This window comes from Verticillium alfalfae, genomic scaffold (genome assembly GCF_000150825.1).
Source record: "Verticillium alfalfae VaMs.102 supercont1.10 genomic scaffold, whole genome shotgun sequence".
NCBI classification, from domain to species: Eukaryota; Fungi; Ascomycota; class Sordariomycetes; order Glomerellales; family Plectosphaerellaceae; genus Verticillium; species Verticillium alfalfae.
This window is the reverse complement of record NW_003315029.1, coordinates 968311-971725: the sequence shown is the minus strand read 5'-3', so window position 1 is coordinate 971725 and position 3415 is coordinate 968311. Positions and strand designations below refer to the sequence as shown.

Here is a 3415-nt window from a genome sequence, read left to right as displayed (position 1 = left end):
CGATTTGTCGACTGAAGACGCCACGCTTCGTAGAATGAATGATGGGAAGCGTGTAAAAGGCGCCTGTGTCGTCATCGTCGTCGTCACCGGGAAGCTGTCGTCGTGAGGCATCTCCATCACGTTGATCCCCCTGACCGCCGGTGACCGGCACCGGTAATGTCATCGAAAGGCCAAACGTTCCATCGTCGGCCGGTAGCTGAGGCCACGCAAGCGCAAAGACAGCGAGGCATAGAAACAGAAGGAATGACAGGGCCATCGCCAGCGACGGCGAGCAACGAAGGTCGATGCTCACGGCTGTGGCGACAGCATGGATTTGACCGGCTGGCGCACGCAGACAAGTCGACTGTCGTAGCGTAAAAGACAGAAGGATCAAGGGCTAAAGGATTGCAAGCCCAAGTCGGGAAAAAAAAAACCCCCCAGAAGCAAAGGAGAGACAGCGAAGGATAGGCACGATTGATCAAGAGTCAGCCATCCAGATGGCGACGATGAAGCAATCGCAACCCGGCTTGAGGGCTGGCAGCTCACGGGGAACAGACGGGTAGTAGTATCGTCTCGTGTTGGCTCCTGTCTGTTCTCTGGCCAATCCTTCCCCTCAACACATCAAACACAAGACAGAACCCTATTCTTGGCATTTGATGTCGCAGTCGGTGCTAAAAGAGCATGTGGGCATGATTCAGCACGGCTGGGCACGGGGAAACTTGGGATGGGAACGTAAGTAGCCGGTCGCAAGAGATCAGAAACGAGAGAAGGAGACTTTACTGCCCCTCTTGGACAATGCCCAAAGTTCTTCTAAGCTCCCGGTATAACCCATATGGCTGTCGAGTAACGGGATGGCACGCGACACCTTGCTGTCAGTCCTTTGTTGTCAGTGGCCCTTTCGGCTCCTTGGCCCCCAATGCGAAACCTCGGATGCCATCTGGAAACACGGATCGTTGTAGATCAGACAGGGCACAGACGGGGGCCCCTGGCTGCTGACCGAAGCGATATGCTGTAGACACTTTCCGGTGAGTCGGTGGGCATCGGTCAGCGAAGAGTATCCACACGAAGGCAGCAGAAATCCCAAGCATATAAATTATTGAAACCCCATGCGTCTGGATCATGCAAAAACGCCGTTCATGGCCTTTGCGTGATCGTACACCAGCGTCTTTGCCTCCTCATCATCCAAGAAGATGGTGAATCCGTCGTCGTGGTTACGTCCCGACGAGTATCCAGAGAAGCCGAACTGCCAGAACATGTCCGATATCTTCTCCTCAATCGAGATGGCCTGCCACCCACCCAACACCTCGATCCGTCCCTTGTCAGCCGTCTTTCCAAGCTGTTCCTGACGCGCCTTGTCCGTCATCCAGCCGTATTCCTCGTGCACCACCGGCTTGCCCGCTGTACGGCCCGCCTCGGCGTGGTCTCGGATCCACTGGTTTGTCCATTCGACCGTCTTGCTCCACCAGTCGGGGTACGAGTGGAAGACGCCAAAGTCAATATTCCGCAGTTTGAGTTCGCCATCAAAGTCGTTGCCGTCGCCGCCATTGTAGAAGTGATCGTCCGACTGGCGATTGAAAGCTCCCTCACCACCTGTGGCCACAAGGTGGTTTGCGTCAACGCTCTTGATGTGCGTCGAGATCTCGTCTACCCACTCGAGCAGAAGTTCCGGCGTGCAGTCGTCGCTCGAAGGCAGGTTCCTCGTGCCATCGGCCGCACAGCGCAACTCGTTGGCGACCTCCCACGCGAAAATGGCTGGTGAGTCGGCGTACCGGCCGACAACCTCGGAGAGATATTTCTTGTACGCCGCCTTGATGGTCGGCTGACGGTAGAACTGTGTGCGGCGTTGCATGTCAGTCACGTCACGGTCACCATACCGGCCCTACTGCTCGCCAAACTTACATCGTCGTGGTACCGGAAACCGAGGTTCGTTGTGTACACGTCCATGCCGCCGTAGTCGGCCCAGTTGTTCGTCAGCGCCACGATGAGCTTGATGCCCGTCTTTTCCGCTGCCGCGACCACCTTGTCCAGCGGCGCCAGGTTCACCTCGACCGCTCCACCAGGCGACCACGTCTGGAACACCGTTGCCGGGTCCTGCTGACCGTAGCGTGGAAGGCCGTTCGGGTCATACGTCGAGTTGGCCTCGTTGAAGCCCCACGTCCGGAAGACAGTGAGTCCAGCGTCGAGGGCGGCCTTCATGCCGAGCTCAATGTCCGCTTGTGTCTGAAACCATGTCAGTCAGTCGCCGATCACCACTGCCCAGACCAAATGGACAGATGACAGGTCACGTACGTTGCTAAAAGGCCAGTAGTAGGCGTTGCTGCCGGCGAAGATGAAGTCCTTGCCGTCGACCGCGAAGTGCTGCCCGTTTACCGAGACAAACTGCGCCGCGGCCTCACGGCCAGCGAGGGCCATGCCCAGCGAGAGAAGCGTTGAGATGCGTTGATGCATGGTTGACGATGATCATCGGCGTGTCGGTGGATAGCTAGAGCTGACTGGGGAAAAGACGAGACGCTACAAAGATGACAGCCTGTCGCAAGGTATTTAATGTTTTCTGGCATTTGTCGATCGTCTCGTCCAAAGAACCACTAAGGCTTTGCCGGCCCGAGGCATTGGAACCCGTCATCTCCCCATGATGCGCTCTTCACCACGACTGACCCCTTGCCGGATCTGCCACTGCGAGATTATCCTTCGGCGATCGACAGGCCGTCGTGCCGGGAGTGCCCCGGCTACGGGGCCACCTAGCTGGATTCGACAGCGGCTCGCCCGCATCCGCTGTGCCGGACGTCATGAGAATGGCGGACCCGCCGACGATCTCCCCCATTGAATCTGATGCCCCGAGGTTGATCTGCCCTTCAATGCGGAGGGCATGAGCACATGAGCACTAGGTGCTTGGCTTCTGGCGTGCTTGGGGGCAGGACGCCTTCCGCATGCCCGGCAACGCCAATAGAACGGAAGAATAGTAGAATATAAAACAAGACAGCCCGATTCCTTGCGCGAGATTAGTGTCGACGTTTGAGATGAATGGTGGAATCCGCATTTCATCTGGATGAAGCGCCGGCGATGGAGTCTTCCCCACACAACAGCATCTAGCTCGGCGGCCCATCCCGGCAATCGACGGCACTTGGACTGGGGATGCTCGTCCCTTCTCCATGGTCGGTTTCTGCCAGATTGGCGGGGTTGTTGGTTTGATGAGGTTGTGAGTTTAGGTATGAAGGAATCAGTGGAGCTCATCGGCTCTGATCAACACCATGTCCACCTCTGGAAATGGATGCCGAGGCCGATCGAACTTGCTGGATAGAGCATTCTTTCTGTCAGAGTTTCTGGCCTTGACATCCACCAAGCGTCTGTAGGGGTCAAGGAGCTGTATGCTAAGATAGGTCGTCTACGGTGCCTAAATTCACAGATATGAGGTAAATATTCCGGCGGCAACGAAGCA

At 56.7% G+C, this 3415-nt stretch overlaps 2 protein-coding genes across 2 annotated transcripts in view; both read right to left on the bottom strand.

Annotated features, from left to right (window-relative positions):
* Positions 1 to 256, bottom strand: part of VDBG_07746 (candidapepsin-8) — a gene marked incomplete at both ends in the record, with an annotated part of 1637 nt that extends 1381 nt beyond the window's left edge. The window contains one exon of the mRNA XM_003002241.1: positions 121 to 256. Within this exon, the coding sequence (XP_003002287.1) occupies positions 121 to 256 (136 nt within the window). The remainder of the gene's footprint in view (positions 1 to 120) is intronic.
* Positions 257 to 1096: 840 nt separating this feature from the next.
* Positions 1097 to 2427, bottom strand: VDBG_07745 (mannan endo-1,4-beta-mannosidase; the record flags this gene model as incomplete). Its single annotated transcript, XM_003002240.1, has 3 exons — positions 1097 to 1810; positions 1879 to 2199; positions 2269 to 2427. 3 exons carry the CDS (start codon positions 2425 to 2427, stop codon positions 1097 to 1099), a joined length of 1194 nt encoding a protein of 397 aa, XP_003002286.1.
* Positions 2428 to 3415: the final 988 nt, after the last annotated feature.